The 19,426-nt window shown below is 39.1% G+C and overlaps 2 protein-coding genes across 3 annotated transcripts in view; one reads left to right on the top strand and one right to left on the bottom strand.

The window, feature by feature from the left end:
• The window catches only part of LOC138137430 (somatostatin receptor type 5-like), an 82,587-nt gene extending 70,576 nt beyond the window's left edge, over window positions 1-12,011 (top strand). For both annotated transcript variants that reach the window (XM_069056810.1, XM_069056809.1), the window contains exon 4: window positions 10,556-12,011. In XM_069056810.1, the coding sequence (XP_068912911.1) occupies window positions 10,556-11,470 (915 nt within the window). In that variant the 3' untranslated portion in view covers window positions 11,471-12,011. The remainder of the gene's footprint in view (window positions 1-10,555) is intronic.
• Window positions 12,012-14,379: 2,368 nt separating this feature from the next.
• Tsf1 (Transferrin 1) lies at window positions 14,380-17,192 on the bottom strand. The gene is made up of 8 exons (XM_069056808.1): window positions 17,033-17,192; window positions 16,760-16,862; window positions 16,570-16,709; window positions 16,245-16,523; window positions 16,037-16,194; window positions 14,955-15,984; window positions 14,765-14,895; window positions 14,380-14,717 (listed from the first exon to the last, which is right to left on the bottom strand). The coding sequence occupies exons 1-8, from the start codon at window positions 17,115-17,117 to the stop codon at window positions 14,481-14,483; spliced, it is 2,163 nt and encodes a 720-aa protein (XP_068912909.1). The 5' UTR covers window positions 17,118-17,192; the 3' UTR covers window positions 14,380-14,480.
• Between the last annotated feature and the right edge of the window lie 2,234 nt (window positions 17,193-19,426).

Here is a 19,426-nt window from a genome sequence, read left to right as displayed (position 1 = left end):
ATCTGATGACATTTGAATTAAATTTTTACGTGTTGCCAACTGAAGCGTATTAATCACGGCCCTCTCGATTTTTTTTATTTTCGATCGCACGGTACTATCCTACTGGTCACTTTTTTATAGACTGTTTTGAGATTTAGTTTTGTTTTAGTTTTTTTGAGCTTTTGCTATTTGTCAGTTTTATTCATTTCAAAAAATACATTAACGTCATTGCTTTATTCACGCCCTGAATTCGGGCAATTACAACACAATTTAGACGTACATGGGACAGCAAGGATAGAAAAAGTTGCAGAGTTTTCGCGAGATCGTTTGCTGAAACAACAAATAGTGTTCCAAACGAAATTTGGGAAAATACACAAATAGTGCTTAAATATTTGTTTGTTTTAAGATTTTTAGCGAGCCTAACTGGTGATGGATGTACATCTTGAACTGAGTGGCCAAAAATGTTTATTGTAACATAAGAAAATAAAATTAACCAAATTTCGCTGCCCTTTTAAACTTTTGATTCGTTACAAGTATTTATCGATTTGATTTATTTTTTACTATGTACCGGGTGATCAAAAAGGACTGTTTAAGTTGGCAGTAGAATTAAGAAAATTTTTTAATTCGGTTATTTATAACACTGCACCTGGATATGTTTTGTTGGTTTATTTGACAAATATCTGATATAGGTATATTATTAACAACGACAAGCCACCAACAACCGGCAGTTACTCCTGTTATACGATTTAAAATACGATCCAGTGTTACCAACTTAAACAGTCCTTCTTGATCACCCCGTATTTCAACAATTACTTTCTTCTCTACATTGAAACATTTTTTATCCCACTATGATTTCGTCCAAATATTTACATTACAAAACTACATAAATCAACCTATAGGCAACAGAATTAAAATAAATTGAACACTAAATAATATATTTTCAAAATTGATGTACAGCTGTGTTGCTTCCCACTTACTTTAGGTCGAAACGTTCCTATTTTTGATTTGTTAATTCATGAAACCCGTGGGTGTAATTTGTAATCCTTGATGAGAAGGATAATTTTTTGTTTGTATTTTGTTCCACCAGTGCTCACCACGGTCAAACATTGGTGCGTACGAAGAGGATGTGTTTGTAATACAATATTTTGCACTCTTCCGTTGTTACGTATTATATATTTATGTCCGTATTGAATATCGATTTGAATATAAATTTTGCCATTTCGTTTTGAAGCGGGTTTGCCACGCTGTTTCTGTCGAGAACAGATGAAGGAACTGACGATGGCTCAATTTGTAGAGATTCAGGTAAACAATAACAGGAAATAACAAGGACCACTTTCCTCGACCTAAATTCTACATAAAATATGATCCGAGGATTCACAACAAACACCTGAATAGCGACGACGATAGGTCATCTTTCGGTAATAAATCTCTTCAAACGCTCCATCTTCTTAATGATCTTTTCTAAAACGGGCCCACGCTTCGGAATGCATTAAAAAACTAGTAAACATCATAACTGTCAACAAATTAGTAATCGAATTTAAATTTAGTGTACGGCACGTCACGCACACTACAAGGAAGGAATAATTCAGTCGTTAAATGTTATATAAAGGATGTCTTTACGCTGCTTGCCAACATGACATATTTTTCCGACGACGATGAATCGGTAATGATGCATCGATGCAATCAAAGTAATTTGGTTTATTGCGACTATGGGTGGGGTTGGAAGGCGTCAAGAGTCCGGACAGAGTGATGTCCATTTCAGATTTCATTTGGTGGAGGCAGGAGTGTGAGAGGAAAATTTTGATGTGCCAGTAATAAAGCAGAGATCAAAGGGTAATAGAGTAATAAGAAATTTTCAAACAGCATATTAATATAGAGTGTGGAAACTTTAACTGGAAAAAAATCGCAACTTGAACATCAGAGTAAAAAAACAAACAACGTAAAAAGTGGGGTTAGATTTAAACAGCTGATCTGTAATCGGTGATGCGTTCACAATCGACTCTTCAGCGCCAACTTTGAGGATAAATTTAATAAATGAATCACATGAATCACAAACGAGTAGTACCGAGCCGCGCAATGAGTACCCCTCAGGTACTCTATCACAGTTGCCGGAAACAGGAAAAATTGGACAGCCTAATTAATTAGCTCGACATGTCGGGGCTTAATTATATCAAAATTAGTGATCTCATCAAACTGTCATTATGAGTCGAATCAAATCAACAATATGTATCATCACTCTCAATGGTGAAAATAACTGTAATGTAAACGCAAGTATCGCCAGTTCCGCGCAAATTCAAATAAAACCCGCGAAAGTGAACAAAATGGCCAAGTCGTGATCGTCGTAGAAACGGAAAAACCCTAGGAAACCCCTACGTTGTGTGTTTTATACAAAATGGCGGAAGGCTCGAGATGCAAATGGCAGACCTGCGGGGTGGACAAACTTCGAAATAAAAATATATAGATCGGTGGAAGGACGCCTGTATTTAATTTGCAAATATACGAATAAATACGTTCCCGTTTTCATTTGCAGCGGTGTTTGATGTAAAACAGACAAACAAATACATAACAACACAATTTATGAGCCAGGAGATTGAACAAAACACAACAAATAACACGACATCGAGAGACTAAAACATGAAAATAATAACAACCACTGTAAATGGGATGAGGAAAACCTCCGAAACTCATCCACAAACGATGGCACACCAATAATCTTTTCTAAACGTTAAATTTTATACAACATGGCAGAAGAATGAATAAACAAAACTCAAATTGACAATAATTAAGACCCTAACGGAATACTACACTCTCGCCCTCTCACCTCCTCGCGTAACTCGTGGTTTACTTACCCTCGCGAAGTTAACCTAGTTCTCGCCCCCCAATCTATTATTCCCCAGTGCCCCGGTTTGTGTCCTCCGAAGCTCCACTGTGAACCCACACATAATGAAATAGAGGCTTCCACCAAGGGCGTGAAGAGCTCCACAGCCAGGGCCACACATCATGGAGAAGCCCTGTGGAACGCCATATCGGCAACCCCAGAAGGCCCCCTTGGTAGGCCCTCGTTTTTCATTGCAACGTGGTCAATTTGCCCCCGCGTCTACAACATAATTCCGGCCAAACACGTGCCTCGGTTTTCCTTGCGGCAAATGTAGGGCCGTTCCCGAAATGGACTACCGTTTACCACCCCACGCGCTCCGACCACGTGTTACACAACGCCCCAAGATCTCATTCGCTCATAGGAAACCCCATGATTATTACTTCATTTGACCGTACATCATCGGAATTAACAAAGAAACAAGACATACCTGCAGCCACGTATGGTAATTTAAACGATCCTACCTCTATTTAACTGCGCACTAGGGATGTGTTGTTATTTAGCAACCTGTTATTTTACAACAGTTATTTAGTTGTAGCAGTTGCCACCTGTTATTCGTTTTTAGAAGTAACAGGTTAGAAAATAACAGTTTGATAAAAACATCCGCATCACACAGCAGAGAACAGAACACTACAATCACATCGGCACCAGTCGACACAAGTCGAGTCGCAGTTGAAATGTCGTAAACAGGTACTGAAGCAGAAAACCAGAGTATAAAAATAACAGACAACGCAACAAAAGCAGAGAGCAGAGCTGCAGAGCAGACAACGTCTAGCCCAATAATCGACAATCGATTTGAATATTCGAAGCTGTGATTGGTTGAAAAACAATAGTTGTGGAAAATGACATAAGTGGTACCTATAATAATATGTATCTCATTTCTCATTGAATAGTGAATACTGGACTGTTACTGCGTGTTTGAGTGTGGCATTGCGGAATATTATAATCGCTCTGAAAATAAATTAAGCATTTCCAAATAAAAACGAAAAATAATATTTTATTAAGAAATATAAATGTAAATAAAAACAGAGCAGAGCGTTAGTAAACCAACTGTTATTTTGAACCTGTTAAAAATAACTGTTATTTTAAAATAACAGAAACAGATTGTACCTGTTACCAGAAAATAACAGTTTGGCCCATCCCTACTGCGCACCTCGCGAACGTCGCACGTGTATGATGTGTGCGATTCGTGGCGTTTGACATAAACACAAACCAAATGACTACTTGAAATTATACAAACTGAAGACTAACACTCGGTTAAAGAAACTAACAGGGCAAAAACAAAAAAAAAACACAACCGTTCGATTCAAGAGTCGAGAGTAGCGAGCGAGCGTTTCTTTTAAAAACGAAAACCCCAAAAAGTGATCTCCACTTCCCCGCGGTGGAATCTTCTCGGTCATCTTCGGACGTCCCTGTACTCTCTCTCCTGGTCTCCTTTAGTGGCAGCAATTTAAATTCAAACTGGGATATTACATAACATAATCTGTAATCTCAATCACAGTTAAACCAACTCGTTATCACCGGTAAAAGTAATATTAATACATCAGTCAACACCGATAATGTTGGGTCACGTTTCGTCTTGACTCGCGTCAGGCGGCTCTGGAGATAAGCTCAAAGAGGGGTCGTTAGCAAACGAATACTCGAATGATTGAATTAGTATATTTCAGGTATGGATAAGGTCACAAAAATACAGGTGTTATCTCGATGAACGCTGCTGGTGGGGGTGGTTTTCCCTGTGCCGCAGGCACGAGACCACCCGTACTACTCCTCATATCGCAAAGTTGCCTAACCTAAGTCTCTTAATGCTAACAATAATATCAAAACAACGGTGATCTCAGCAGATCGTTAATATGATATCAAAAAATCGGTGCCTTAACATACATATGTATAACAGTGTTCACATAAAATAAAATAATTCAAAGAGTTACCATACCAGTTGTGTTTAATTATCTCCATGATCAAATCAAATCATCAATTATTAGAATGGATAGACTCACTATAACAGAAACAGGATGCTCAGTGATAAACTCACCTTGTGTAAATTAAATGTACTTTTGCAACAAACTTTAGTAAATTTAAAACTAGTAGAACTAACTTTTGTGGAGACTTATCGATCTTCGCTGTCACAGTTCGCATTCGACTGATTTGGTCCGCTTTTCAAATACCAAAAGTACTCAGTAATTATGGAATGGATCTCACGGTCAGAAATATTTCAGATTTGTTATGGTCTTTAGACTCTCGCGCTATTAGTGGTGTGCAAAAGGGGCATAAATTGCGGATGTCTTTTTAAATTTCACCTCGTAGTAGGCGTTGAAGAGACATGCTGTCTTACACTACTATTATAGGGTGACAAAACAATATTCAAAGACATCGATAATTCAGTGATACAGAGCTATGAGGGTATTTTCTCTCATAGCTCTGTATCACTGAAAAACTTTGAACTGTTTAGAATATTTTGGTAGAAGTTGGTAGTTTAAATGGTATGGTGGAAAAAAGGTGTTAGAAAAAATTACCGACAGTACGAATCTCGTTTCTTTAAACTATACATAGACATATGAAAGTAAATTGAAACAAAATTAGCTATTTATGCACCAAGGGCGTTACAACGATGATTACGCCCGGAGAACGATGAATCCACCTCCAGTGTTTTAGCCCGAGAGATGGATATCGTTCGATAGGCGTAATCATTCGGTGACGCCGTGGTGCATACGAGATTTTATTTTTCAGTATACGTGTTCTTAAAAAAAAATGGCATCTTTCCAATTATGAATTGATGAGGGCGTTATGAATTCATTACGCCCGCTTATTCTTAATACGCCCTGTTATTATTCCCCGGTTGTTATGGACATGTTTACGTATTTCGTATCCTAGGAGTTATCATGCAATTATACTAAAGTGAAAAATAAAAGATTTTTTCGGCCTCCGTTGAGAAAATACTGATTTTTCGTTTGTCTAAAGCGTCTGGAAAATGGCATTTGCGTGCCTTGACAAGAAAATATAACAGGAATTTTTAATGAAGGATGTTAGGTTGGCGGTCCTGAATTTCAATGTCGTGTGAAATTTTTGTACAATTTTTAAGTATGAAATATGTATTCGCTTTGGATAAATCTGTATCATTTATCGCAAGGTGTACATTGTGCATAGCACAAGTCGAATCAGTAGAGGTCGAGGGGGTTATCAGACGTACGGGCAGGCGGCCACCAGCTTGACAACCCTCATGGACAACTGGTGACGGGTTAGGGATAATAGAGAGGACGACGACAGTTTTGAATATGTGAGGAATTGATTGACTTTTGTGGTGTCACAGTCGCTTCTTGGATCTTTTATGTTGCCAATAGAAGAAAAATAAATTCCGGTAATATTTTAACAAAAATTATTGTTTCGCTTTAAATAAACTTGTCGGCCGAAAAATGTTTGTGTATGTGTACTATGCCGGCCAAAAAACTTTGGCCGTCATTGTCTGTCAATTAAAAAAAAAAAAATTGTAATCCGTACTTTATTGTCATCATGATTACCGTCTTGATTATGAATGTTATTTTTTGGGTGGTAAATTTCAAAACTCAAAATTATTTTGTCATTTCTACTACGCAGAACGTTTACCTCGGGTTATCTATGTACGATTGTTCTAATTTTGTTTATTCGTGTCGGATTTTTGGAATATCTGAGCTTTTGTCAAAATGACAAGAATCGAAAGTGGTTACAATTCCTAAAGGTTTATTTACACTTTACTTGAATGTCAAGAAAGTGACGGCCAAAATTTTTTTTTGGCCGCCATAGTACGTCTAGAAATGCACTTGTGGCGCCTCGGCTAACGTCTTTGCGCACACAAACCGTGCTCAAACTTGCAAAATGACGTTTTCTAGCCTTGTGATACAAATAACTATTCTTTCACGAAATTATACGAACGGAATAGAAGATGAAACGTATCTTTAATACCGTAATGCAAATAGGTGTCCGTTTCGTGTCACAATATGGCGGTACCCACGAAACTGTGTTGCTATGACACATCCCTTTTGACAGTAAAACCTGTCATTAATTTTATAAGAAAAATATTACAATAATGGATAATTTAGACGAACTTGAGCGACAAAGAGCAGAAAATAGGGAACGACAAAGATGTAGGCGGAAACACAGAAGCCAAGAAGAAAGAGATATTGAAAATGAGCGTAAAATTTTAATATTTTATTGATTTTAGTGCGTAAGCACGGGCCGTTCCACTGGTGACTACATAAATGGGATAAACAAACGCAGAAGAATGACACAGGTACCTAACTAGAGTAAAAAAATGTAGTCAAGCACGTTGTGCTTTTCTCCCTTTCTTACAAACGCAGGTCGTCTTTAGAGTTGGTACCTATGCTTTTAGTCTTCCTTCAGGTACATAACCTCTCTTTTTACTGTAAAGTAAAATACCATCATACAGCGCTAACAAAACCACAAATACTCTCGGTGGTTAGTTCAGAAAGGAACTGTTTTTTGCAAAAGAAATAATTGACACCACTGCATCTCCTTGAATAAATGACGCTTGGCATACATGGTTTGATAACTGACGAAGCTACGCCGTCTGTTAATGGAAGCAAAAACAAGTATTTCCCCCACTTACCATATTTTTTTGAACGCTCTTTACATGGAAACATTCAGATTGATAGAGAAAATTAAATATGTAAAAAAGACATGATCAAAGAAGCAGACAACTAGCTAAAATGTTGGATACAAGTTGTGAATTATCAAAAATTGTCGACTTTACGAATGAAAAAAGAATCAAGGCGAAAAAACAATCCACTTGGATTTAAAATTATGTTTGGCGTCATTTTTTAACTTATACTACCATGTTTAAATTGCCAACCCCTCTTTTACTGTTGTACATAAAGGTGCACTCTCAGTTAATGCACTTTCGTCTCGTTACAAACTTCCCTTGATGTAGAACGAAAAACTTTAGTAGACAAGAGCGTGTAGCTTAGAGTTAATAAACGGAGGTCTTTACCCCTACCAAACTCAAGCATTTTATTTAAAGTCCATTTTTTAATTATAGTCATAATAAGCAGAACAACTGTTATATTGCTATCTCTTTTCAACATAATGTAAAACAAGCTATTGAACTCTTGTATGTACGTATTGTATTATTCCCGTCCCACATTTGTGATAATTTTGTTTAATTTTGCTTGAAATTTCCACCATATGATGCCAATGAAAAGCTGGTCAGCAAGTGGACAGATTCATTTGCAGAATTTGTAATTGCAAAAATAATATTGGAATTGCGCGGAAACTTACAAGACTGGAAGTTAACATGTAAGGGGAAAGGGGGTAAACTAATTCATGGCGTTGCTGAAACAAAATCTAGGAAGAAAGAAAGACAATCTAAACGTGGTTGTTTAGTGTTGTTTTCAACAATTTTTAATAGGTATTAGTAGTAGTAATTAGTTTTTTTTTTTTTAATATAGCCTTTCCCCTTTCACCACTTGGCCTATCAAGTACCTTTTTACGGTCGGCTTGTTTTTCTCCTTTTTCCTTATGTGGTGCGGCGGGGCTCCGGAGTACTTTCCCCAGCCACCCACGCCCACCCTCTCTTCTCCTTTCTCGTTTTTCTGGACGACACAACACGAATACAACACACAACATCCATGGGAGGCCGCCCATCCGGCCTGGGATTCGCACCCTGCTGACCTCGCGGTGGTGTCGGAAAAGTGTCGCTCTTCCTGCCACCACCCTACCGTCAGCCCCTGATAGACATACACACACATCCATGGCCCGGCGGAGGTTCCTTCCTTCGAAAAAATCCTCCCCCTTCGGTGGGATTCGAACTCACTAGCGCCAGGACCGCGACCTCGGAGCACTGTCTCCAACAGCCATGCAGCCACCGAGCCACCTCTGTCTCTTACCTATTAGATGATAACTAGTTATCAAAAGAGTTCTGAAGGAAGCGGTTTTTTGAAAGACAAAATGAAAACGGAGGATTGAGTTTGCAGAAAAACCAAGAAAGCACAAAAGAACACAATCAAAATCTCAAAAATTGAAATTTGTAATGATATACAGGGTGTCTCAAAATTCGCGAATTCCGAATTCAGAGCGTGGTAGGGAAGGACCCAGTGGAGCTCGAAAAATTCGCTCTTCCTGAAGAAGATCATCTACACCATACATAACAATAAAACAGCCTCTATTTGAAGAAAACGCACTTCAAAGAGTGGACCTTCAGACCAATGTATCTTTGTGGGGGAGTCCCGATTTTTTTTTATTTCCATATTTTGACTACTGAAGTGATTCCCTACAATGCTCTGAATTCGGAATTCGTGAATTTTGAGACACCCTGTATGTGTCATTTTGCCTACATAAATTTTCAAATATTGGTAGCATCATGGGCTGCTGTCAAATGTCAAAAGCAGATACAGGTCATGTCGACTCTTGACTCGGACTATAATTAAAAAATAGACTGACTATAGATCATGATATTGTCGTGAGTCGCAATCATCGAGCAACTATCATGACTTTCCCTGAGAAGTGCACAAGTTGTGCAGATTTTGCAAGATCGTAGAATCGTAGCTTGTAATACAAATGCATCGATTTCCCAGTTGAAATCAAAACAAATCTCCGTGTGGATCAGCACAAAATGATTGTATGCTGTGGAAAAACCGTAGGTTAATTGCACCTACGACCTCCACATCTATTTACATCTGTACGGGAAACGTCCGTACAAATCACCTCCAATTGTATATTCTCCACATCTTGTATATTTTACCGTCTCGAATTGAAAAAATAACTCGGCGGTCGTAACAACACAAAGCAAACAAGCCGAGAATCTAGATCCGAGCCCTAGTGACACGTACAGCCTTGGCCCGCACTAATGTCACTTCCGATTAACTTTGCGGCTGCCATTTTCGAAAATTGCGCTCGTTTGTTTATTTGAAGTTGGTTATGTTGTCATAAATGCAGTCGGTTTTCCTGTGATTTCTCCATATTCCAGCGATTTTATCGCCTGTACCGACCGTAAAAATGTTTTTAAAACTTCTGCAAACCGTTAAAGTTGTGCTTTGGCGTTTATAACGGCACGTTACGGTAGACTAAATCTCGTAATGACAGTTTTCAAAGTCATTAACACCGAAAGTGGCTGGCGTTGTGCAGGGCGAAAAGGGATCCTCAGCGGGGAAATTCTCCATTCGGGGATGCGATTTCTTACTGCTGTTTTGTCGGAACTGACCATAAATGGAACAATAATAGCCCTTTTAGACACCCTTAATGAAAACGGCAATTTTTCGTACTCACAAGCGGACGAAAAGTAATTGTTTTTCGGATGCTGACCGTGGCGCCATCTGTTGGTCAGGTTAGTAAGTTAGCAACGAAACCGACAAATCCGATAATTGTCCTGTCACTATAAATTATGTAAATAAGTATGTAATTGTATTGCAAATAGTAAATTTCTAGTTTTGTAGGCAAGCTGATAACAAATACATACTATTAAAAAAATAAATTTATCTACATATTTTAATTCTATTGTACCTAGTTCGTGCGGTCGCCTAAAACATTTAATGTGTACTTCTGCCAAAAAGTGCCTTTTGTCCTCGCTTATTTGAAGCCTCGGTTGCGCCTCGGCCGGAAAACTCAAACTTGAACGAAAAAGATGCACTTTTTGGCCTTGATGCACAAATGACTATTATAAACACAATCCGATTGTATTTGAGGTGATTTTGACTCTCTGGATCTGTGTTGTAGTTCGTTTCCGGCATCGTCCTCCTGTGGACCTTGGCGCTGATCAGCATGGACCGCCATCGATGCATCGTCGTGCCCCCTTACCGCTCCAAGATGACTCCCCGGCAAGCCAGCCTCTTCTCCGCCATCGTGTGGATATCAACAGCCGTCGTCTTCATTCCCGTCCCCCTCTGGTTCCGCGAGCTCTCCACCGACGACGGCAAGAGAATCTGCACTCTCGTCTTTCCCAAATCGACCAACGTCCACTTCTCGGCCTGCTTCGTCATGCCGGTCGTCGTCTTCGCCTGTCTCCTCCCCATGGTCATGCTGATCTACCATTACCAACGCATCTTCCACAAGATCATCTCGACCAAGAACACTTGGGCCTCGTCTTGCGTCATGGTCAGCGCCGTGGAGATCAAGGGGTGCAACCGCGCCCAAGCCCGTCGTCAGTCCGAGCTCAGCATGTCGGACATCTTCGTCCCTTGGCCTCGTCGCTTCTCCACGCAGATGGCCTCCTCGCCGAACGGTCGCCAAGGCTCGCTCTCGCAGCACGAAGAGATTCGACTCAACAAGCACATCAAAGTTGTCCGGGTGCTCTTCCTCAACGTCGTCGTGGTCCTCCTCATGTGGCTGCCCATCACGGTGGTCATGCTCTTGATCTACATAGACGGGAGGAGGCCCACCGACGACAAGAATTTTTTCCTGAGGTCTCACCACTTCATCGCCGCTTTGATCATTGCATTCCTTAATACTTTAGTCAATCCGGTCGTGTACGGAGTGTTGTCCGATAACTTCAGGGCAAGTCTTGTCCGATTGTGGAGGCGGGGAGGTGCCAACGAGGGGGTCAAAGAGCCGGTTACGCCATCTAGCGGCAGAAACAACGGCACCAAGACGACGAGGAAACAGAGTTTTATCAACTCGGTTAGCGAGAATTAAAGTGCATTCTAATTGAATTAATGCACTTCTAGTGGGGCTATTTTTAGTTGATTCCCGTCTATTTATTCTCGGTTTTAACACTGTGTAATGTTAGGCTGTGATAGTATCGGGAAGAAGTGGCTGTGTTAGTAAGGAATTACGAAAAATTGTTGCTGTGCTTATGGAGTATTAGTTTTTTAAGTAGATTTGAGTATCAGATGTAAATAATTTCTTCTACTCATTCATGTTTTCTACCGTTTCAACAAATCATCGTAAAAAGTGCATCGGTAAATTTATGGTTGTTTTATGTCAAGTTCAAACAAGTTTAATACACTCAATACAGATTTGAACGTGTGCTGTTGCAAATAGAAGGGATTATAATTCATGTCAATCGGCTTAGTTAAGTGTACCTACTTTTCAAATATGCATCTCTCTGTAAAGTCAATCAGAGTATATTCCATGGATAAACTGTGTTAAAGTATTGATTTAAATTTGTTGTGTGGAGTTGTTAAAATATATGTGGATGTGTAAATGATACTTAATATAATTATGTAATGTATAATTTATTTTTTTTCATGGGTTTCTGAAAGGGTTTTTACCGATGTCGATCGATGTTTTACAGTCGCGACCAGATCATTTTGGAATTTCCCACTACTGTTACAAATTAAAAATTTTGCCTGCTTAATTAGGACCAATGTCAATAAACAGAGTAAAAATTATGTCGCTGATAGAGACGAATGTGTCAGAAGCAAGGGTGACAACCCAGTTGGGATTTCCAAGAAGTTGACAAGATCTTGACAAGACAAGACAAGTAGAATTTATTAGAGGTTATGCCCGTTTCATATTAGAGCACTTTCCATTGTGTCAAAGAATGACCTTGACGACCAAAATTTATTGCTCGTGACTGTACATGCATCAAATTCGCAAAAATACGTTACCCTACGCTACCTATTAATATAAACCTGGGTCCTGGGTTATTGATAGAATAATCTTTTCCTTATGCTATTTAAACTGGGTACCTATTTGAAATTTTTATACTCGTCCACTTAAAAACGTATTTGCAATTAATAAGAAATTGGCACCAAATAAACAAAATTACACTCGTTTCAATTTAAAACAATTATTTATTGTCTATGTCGACAAATACCGGGTGACTTTTAATGAATGAAATTATTTTTGTTCCGTTGGCAACAAATTTGCGATTTTATGTTGGTACACTTGACTGTCGAATTCAAATGTGATATGATAGTTCCATAGTTCCAAAGTCAAAATAAAACAAATAGTCATTATTTATTTCTAAAATCTTAATTTTAAATGAAATAGAACTATTTAAGGCTGTTGTGAACAAAAATAAAATTCTGGTTTCGGGCAATGTGGGTTGCATACTCTGCAAATGTTGAATCAATCATGGGACTTGCCGAGATCCTAGAAAGCGAATCAACAGACAACTCTTTGACAAATAACTAGGCGTACCAACCCAGTAAATGTGTCTCAATCATTAAAAGTCACTTGGTATTTCAAAGTTTGACCTGACTTACTGAAAGGGTTTTAATTTTTGTTGTGTTGGATTACTGAAAAATGTTCCTTTTGTTTTCAACTCCATTTTTATCTTGGTGACAAAATCAGATTTTAAATATAGCAGCACTCAATTTAACATCTCTTATTTTGCAAAATGCCAAAGAAATGACAAAACGGTGTACTTTTAATTATTTTCATCGTCAGTGAGAAAAATGGTTAAAATCTTTCGGTGAGTGTCGAATAGTTCTTATGGTGTTAACATAACCTTGCTCTGCAATAGTTGCACAGGTGAAAATGCTATCTTTGTCTAATAAAGTACGCGTAAATCACAACAAAAAAATTACTATAGTCTATTTTTTCCTGGTAGGCGGTTGCGCGCGCCATTTACAAAAACCTGCAACGAAATGCGACCTCCCTATTGGTTACTCTAGTCCACTAACCAATAGGGAGGTCGCATTTCGTTGCAGGATTTTGTAAATGGCGTGCGCAACCGCCTACCAGCAAAAAATATACTATAAAGTTATGATTACTTAAACCCAAAAAAACAATGTACAGTTGAGAGCAATAAATTTTGGTCGTCAATGTCACTCTTTGTGACCCATTGGAAAATGCTCCATTGTAAAACGGTCATAAACATTCTAACTTATCATCATGTTGAATGGCATTAATTGTCATTTTTTCCTCATTTTTTGACACTTTGTTGACATGGGCATAATCAGGTAGGGGAAAAATTTTAATTTATCACAATCCAACAAAATTTATTGCTCGTGACAGTAGGTACAGTTGGTTGCAAAAAAACGGGAAACGAAAATTTTCCTAATGTAAATTTGGTTTATCCATTTGGCAATTGCATAATTGTCTACTTGACAATACCTATCAGATAATTTTTTTAAATGTCATTGAATCTCTCGTAAGAAGGTTTCACAGTTTCACACTATGGAGAAATTGTAAAAATGCGTCAATTTTATTCTGACAGTTTCCGTTTTTTTTTTGCAACCAACTGTGCTATACACTGTTTATGATTTCCCGTTGAAATTAATAATCTTAGATTCCTCCAGGGGAACCATGACAGGTCATATCGTTAAAAAAATTTCAAAGACAATGTAAGAATAAAAAAAAGTCTTAAGAAGGTTAGTCTTTTTTTTTGCAGGTGCAAAAAGTTTTTTTTACAATAGTAAAAACAAACTTAGGACACCAAATAAGCCTCCTTCCAAAATTTCAATAAGGGAGTTCTCTTTTCAAGACGTGCAAAATCTTTGTAAAATTTGAGCCAACCTTGAATTTTTCCACACGTATTTGATTTGAATTTCAGAGCAAACAACACTCTCTTGGGGTCAAGCCAAAGTTGTAAGACTCAAATCACAGTCTTGAAGTGCAGGCTTCGTCATATTTTTGGAATACATTTACAGAAATAATTTTAAATCTTTTTATTTAGCATTTCCTTACATATCTACTAAATTAGCAACTATGACAATATAAAACTAGTTCTCTATTAAAATCTGGTACCACCGTCTCAAGAGCAAGCGTTGACGACCGCGAGCACCTTCGAATATTCTTTCTGTATTTCGGACTCGCCGGTAATCGAGATCAGCCCAGTCGCCGAATCTTTGAAGAGCAAATCTTTCTTTCCGTTGAAAGACCCGAACAGCTTGAACAAATCCGGTCTCTTGGTGTATTGGGTACTCGCAGAAATCAAAAGATTGCGAATTTCATCGACTTCTCCGTCGCTCTTCGAATGACTTGTAACCACCTGCAACAAACCTCGTAACCACTGAACCTCGATTGTTCCAGACCTACCATATGGGGCGGAGCGTGGGCCAAATTACAACTTTCGTATTGATCAACCGGTACTCGTCCTCCATTGGGGCACAAGAGTTCGTAATCCTGCGACTTCAAATTGGCAGCCCAGCTGTCAGGGTTTTTCCCATCTGTGTACACATCAAATGATAAAATCAAAGACAAAATGTGTTGTTGTTGTTGTTAGTACCTGTGTTCCCTGGTACTGTCACGTGCTTGACGAAAGCTACGTCGCCTCCTCCTTGGACCAAACACCGGAAAGCTCCAGTGTACCCGCTGTAAGATTCGGTGGAATCGAAGTTGCACTTGGTGGAAGAATCTTTCTTGTCGACGTCACCTCCACAAAGCGCACAAAGCTTGGTAGATTGAGTGGCATCGATTTCGTGTTTTGGATCTTTGGCACCTGGCAAACAGCTGGCAGAGAAGAAGTCTGCAAGGGCTTTGGGATAAGGACACTTGGACTTCTCGATCAAATTCTGCTTGATCAAGGTGTACAAAGGGGCGTTGTAACCCGCGGTACGTCCTATTCCAGTGTGGCAAGATTTAGCACCTTTCAAATCAGCGAAAGATTTGAATTTGGAGCCCTTCTTCACCACCGCTACTGCGTAATACGATCCTCCCAGATTACCATATTGTTCCCCAACAATCGGTACTAGATTGTACTCTCTTTGGGCTTTGTCGACCAGTCCTCCATCGAGTGTTATGATGTCAGCACCGTTGTCTCTGACGGCTTTCATGCAATCAAAAACTGTTTTTTCTTCGACGCAACCGAATCTCGGTCGAATATTCCTCGAGAAAGCTGATTTGGACAGACCCTCGCATTTTGCCAACTCGTCTTTCGAGGTCACACAGAAACGTACCGTTTTGAAAGGCGGTCCATAATCGCGCTCTATCACATCTGTGTAGTTGGCTTTGTCTAAGTAGTCTCCAGGTGAGATGACTTTGTTTTCTTTAGGTACGGTCTTATCGTTCAGTTCTAGAACTTTCTCCAGCCAAGGTGCGTGGTTTTTGGTACCTACAGTATCAAGATTTTCGATTTTGCGGCGAAGCTCACCAACGGTTTTGACCACATCGGCGTTGGCCATGTAACCTTGCCAAGGTCGAGCTGCCCAACGGCACGGAGTACCTGTGACAGGTACTCGAGTACCGTCGGGACATAGATAAGCGAAGTCGTCTGGGTTCTCTTTGGTGGGTTGCGCTGGGGTCGCACCGACAGGGAGCTGGAACAAGCGAGTTAGTCTAGGAAAATTTGCATACTAGTGGTGGTAGTACCCCAAAGAATTTCCTAACGTAAATGACTTTAGTCCACGCCACTTGTCCCCCATTGTGAGCCAAGCACCTCAGCGCTCCGTCGTACCCAGAGAAGTTGTCAGGGTAATCGCAAATCTCCGGGTGCTCGCACAGTGCGCACAGATTGGAGTACTTCTTCTCTAAAATAAAAATAAACACTTCTGGATCCATAATCCGCGACTGTACTCACTCCAGCTGAGATTAATCTTAGGATCCGGCGACCACTTCCCTACGATGCACGCCTTATTGAAGAGCTTAGAGAACGCCTTCAATTCATTTTCACGCGGACTCAATTCTGGCTCGTTCAAGCTCCCGATGATGCCCTTCTGCTTCAGCTTGGTCAGCGGGATTTTGTAGCCGACGTTTCGACCCACGCCGGTGTGGCACGAATCGAGCCCCTTCAGACCCTCGATCCCGTTGATGACCCAGTCTTTGTGGATGACGGCCACGGCTTCGTACCGGAATTCAGCTGTAAACAACCGGTCAGTAGCGGTTAACCTTGAAGCTGCAAGTACCTTCGGGTTCCTCTCTGGTTCGGATCTCCTCAAACACCGCGAAGTCTTCGTCGGGAGTCTTCGCCGCGATGTACATGTCTTCGGGGTCGACGGTGCCGAAGTCTGCCACGTGCTGTTTGATCTTCTCGATGCACTCCAAGCTAGAACAAGAGAGTGAGCGAAAATGGGCCAAAAGGAGGGAAGACAGTACCGGTCTCGCGCCGGAATGCAGATTATTTTGGCGGTGCTTTTTGTCTCTTGGGCTGCCATTTGCTGGCACAGTTCGAGGAGGTCCTCAGGGACGCACATCTTGTCTAAAACAGACAAAATTTCTCTTATGAAAGATGGTTTGGATGACCTTGTCTTTCTTATGAGTACCATTGACACCTTCATTATGCGAGATGACTCACATTGTATGTAAACATTTTTTCAAGTTTAAACCGGTTTGTCGCGATTACTATCAAATTAATATTGTCACACTTACATTCATTCTGGGTACTTCTGCGTATCACATGCGCCTCAGCCAAGAGGGCCGCGCTCACCACTAGGACCAATAGCTGAAGATTCATCTTCACGTCTTGATCGAGACTGTCGCAAGCCGTCCACTTCTTCGCTTTTATATTGTTGTGGGGTTAGCAACAAATCTGCAGATGTTTGTATAAATAAACAGTGGCGGCGCAGGTCACTTCTCCTATCAGTTTACATTTTAAGGGGTGGAAAAAATCGACGGCGATGAGAAACCTGTTGGTTCAGACAGAATCTTTGTTTGGAAGATGAGAGTTGAAAGGACAACGCAGGTGTACAACTTTTCTGCGGTGGACAGACCTCAAAGCCACTGGATTCAAGCAATAAATTATTTATGTTTACGAAAATTAAGTCTTATCTCGCACACATACTGGTAACGACAATAAAAAACCGCAGCTGTGGTAAATCCCCTGTTCCAAGAAACGATTTTAATCGGGCCTTGGTAATTTTGCGCGACTCTAGATTGAGGAAGGTTACGACCTAAGGGTTTCAAAAATGTAATTCACAGTCGATTGAAATGTTGCTTTGTCGATAACAAATTTGCCGATTACGAATTATCATTCATAACATGTTTTGCCTAAATACGATTTATTAATTAACGTTTTGGAGTAAATTTTTGAGTTCGGAAAGGTGAAAAGCATAAAAATGCAAGTGACAATTCAGCCAAAGGATTTATATGGACAATAAAATCAAAAGTTTATTGCAGCAGATAAATAGGTTCAAGGATAAGGTAGGTTACTGATTTAAAATTTATTTAATACAAAACAAAGAAAACTACAGGAGATTAAAATGCATTTCCTTCTAGAATTACTTATTTACGGCGTTGTAACGCCACATCTGTCATATGAACAGTTCTGGGTCTGTCAAGTAGTTTGTTATGCATTGTTATGATTTGGAACAAATTCGTATCAATCGTATCAATAAATGCAGTAATGAAGTATTTTATGAAAAAATGTTTCACGCTAATGAAAATTCGTAACGTGATAACAAGTATGTTGAGTTCACCTTCATTTATCACACCAAAAAGAGGTTTCAATATACAGGGTGTCTCAGCTAAGATTTTCGAGCCTAATATCTCGGTTATTTGCCAACGGATTTTTATGAAATTTAAAATGCAGATATTTTAGATGGCGAAGGTTGAATTAGTAATAATAAAATAACCTCAAGTTAAAAAATGTAATTTTAACACATGTTTCCTTTATCGAAAATTATGCGCGATTATTATTAGATTGTTAAATATTAAAAAATAGGGGTCTACACAAACAATTAAGTAAATCACTTGTCTGATTCAACGAAAAGATTAGATTTTGTCGTTAAAAATGTAATGTAAAATTTGAAGGTATTTGAGCAGTTACCTTTTGAAACGATTGATAATTAATTGCCAAGCAATATTTTGTACACCCTTTAAAATCTGTCAAAATTGGGCGCACTTTATTAGAAACGTCAAATTGTGAAAATTTATTGAAAATACTCTAAAAAAGACTACAGCGGCAGAAATTTCAATATTGTTGAAAAAGGAAAAAAAAGTTGCCTATGGAGAGTGTCGTAAGAACTTCAATGACACAGTTCGTTTTCTCATGGAACACTATCCAAATGTAGGCTTTACAAAATGTAAGGTTAAGAGAGTCGTCAATTTATTTGAAGACACAGGAAGCGTACGTGAACTAAATTATCTTGCTAAAATATCCCGATCGTGTTTTAATCCTTTATGGAAGAATTAAAGCATCCAGTATAATAAATTACTTCCAAATGTTGTCTTTAACTATGTAAGTGTTTGTAAGGTTAGCAAGATAATCGTCAAATGTGTCACCTGGGTTTCTGCGGAAAGGGATGACCAAAATTCTGCAAAATTGCGCGTTTGTTTCATACGCGTCTACGTTTTTGCATTTGCAGCCACGTTTAACACAGTTTTTTGCATTTTTTATTGCCGATTAATTTTTTATGTAAATCTTAATTGATTCAACATTTTAAAAAGGCATGTAAAAATTACGTTTTTAAGATTTGGGTGATTGCATTAATGGAATTTTATTCTTCACCGTCTAAAATATCTGCATTTTAAATTTCACAAAAATCCGCTGGAAAATAACTGAGTTATTAGGCTCGAAAGTCTTAGCTGTGACACCCTGTATAAGCCCGGTCATACTTAGAAGATAATTCGTCCAAAACAAAGTGTTTTGGAAACATGCTAATTATTCGCTATCAACAAGTGCAAAATCGGTTTTGTGTACAGGAAAATTTATAAATTAATTAAGTTCTAGAATGCAAAAGAAGAGTTTATTGGATTCGTGGTGGATTATCTCCCAAAGGTCAAATGATAACGGGAGAAAACAGTAGTAAACAATTAAACCAACAG

The sequence above is a fragment of the Tenebrio molitor genome, chromosome 8, assembly GCF_963966145.1.
Source record: "Tenebrio molitor chromosome 8, icTenMoli1.1, whole genome shotgun sequence".
In the NCBI taxonomy this organism is placed as follows: Eukaryota; Metazoa; Arthropoda; class Insecta; order Coleoptera; family Tenebrionidae; genus Tenebrio; species Tenebrio molitor.
Note: the sequence above shows the minus strand (reverse complement) of the source record. Positions and strands in the feature narration are given on the sequence as shown.